The sequence below is a fragment of the Rhagoletis pomonella genome, unplaced genomic scaffold (genome assembly GCF_013731165.1).
Source record: "Rhagoletis pomonella isolate Grant_MI unplaced genomic scaffold, Rhpom_1.0 Rhpom_scaffold_08595, whole genome shotgun sequence".
Classification (NCBI taxonomy): Eukaryota; Metazoa; Arthropoda; class Insecta; order Diptera; family Tephritidae; genus Rhagoletis; species Rhagoletis pomonella.
Window position 1 is genome coordinate 5,675 of NW_023467122.1, and position 1,211 is coordinate 6,885.

At 40.5% G+C, this 1,211-nt stretch overlaps 1 protein-coding gene across 1 annotated transcript; it reads right to left on the reverse strand.

The window, feature by feature from the left end:
* Window positions 1–343: 343 nt before the first annotated feature.
* On the reverse strand, window positions 344–1,208 carry LOC118756059 (the record flags this gene model as incomplete). Its single annotated transcript, XM_036490852.1, has 3 exons — window positions 344–441; window positions 502–698; window positions 766–1,208. Coding segments are annotated over 3 exons (738 nt in total), but the record flags the coding sequence as incomplete, so codon positions are not given.
* Window positions 1,209–1,211: the final 3 nt, after the last annotated feature.

Consider the following 1,211-nt stretch of genomic DNA (forward strand, 5'->3'; position numbering starts at 1 on the left):
AGCAGAGGAACATATCCTGGAATATTCCAGTAAGACTGCAGGGTATCCCCCGAAACAGTGGACACCTTGCTCAACACATACCACCGACCACCTCAATTTAAAATTTTCGAAAAATCAAGATCATTCGCCACGGTTCTAAAATAGTTAACATTAAACTATGTACTAGGATTTAAAAATGTGGCTCGTTTTTGAAAATGCATATTTAGTACTCTATTCTTGCTCTTGAAATCATTTATTGGCAAAAAGGTCGAATGGCCCTTAATTGAGTATACAATTTTGTGGGCTTCATTAAATGGATAAATCATTTTAAATTCGCTTGGAATACTGTTACGGATTTTATAATTTAGCTTAAAGCTTTAGTGCGATATTCAATGCTGAAACCAGTTTCTATGGGACTCCATTGTTCATCGCTGGAGAAATACAACACAAAGGGTCCAGAGCCTGAAAAATAGAGAAAAAATGGTTTTTTATTTAAAACTTTAAGAAGAATCAAAATCTGACCCAATAAAACTTGTCCGGGCGCCAGCCCTTGACCACAAAAGTAGGTTGGTTGACGTGCTGTATTATCCGCAAAGTTTGAATTAGGTAACATAAGATAATCGCTTTGACGTCCTTCCGTGGCAATGGGCGGACGACAGGCATCGTTGTAGTATTCGTTAGGCAACTCGAACGACAGCGAAAACTTTTTCACAGTATACCTTAAGCGAACAAAAACAGAATTAATAATCAGCGACCAAACTTTAATATTTTCTGTTTGGAACTTACTCAATATTTTTGGCAACTGTAGCGGCCTTAATACAAATCGTGTACTTCAGATTGGACATGTAGTAAGTATTTATGCCATCGCGAAAATTGAAGCTGCTAATGACTCCTTCTGGCTTAGTGTGGTATTGATCACAGCCAGCGGGTGCCAGTAACTCTAAATCATTGATAAATCGCGAAAACAGGTTACGCCAGTCCAGCAGATTATTCACCACGCCGCCGATGAGTGGCGGTAACCCGTCAGCTAGGTGACTATGCGAAGGTGGACACTCCAGTTGCTCCACAATCAAATGCCAAGCGGTTTGTGTCGAACGCGATAGAATATTAAAATCTAGTACTGTGGCATCCGCAGTGAATGGCAAGTAAATGTGTTGACCGGTATTGTCGCCACATAAGGTAAACCGGCCAGCTGTGAAAGAGTCTGTGCATGTCAAGGTGTTCGTAATGGA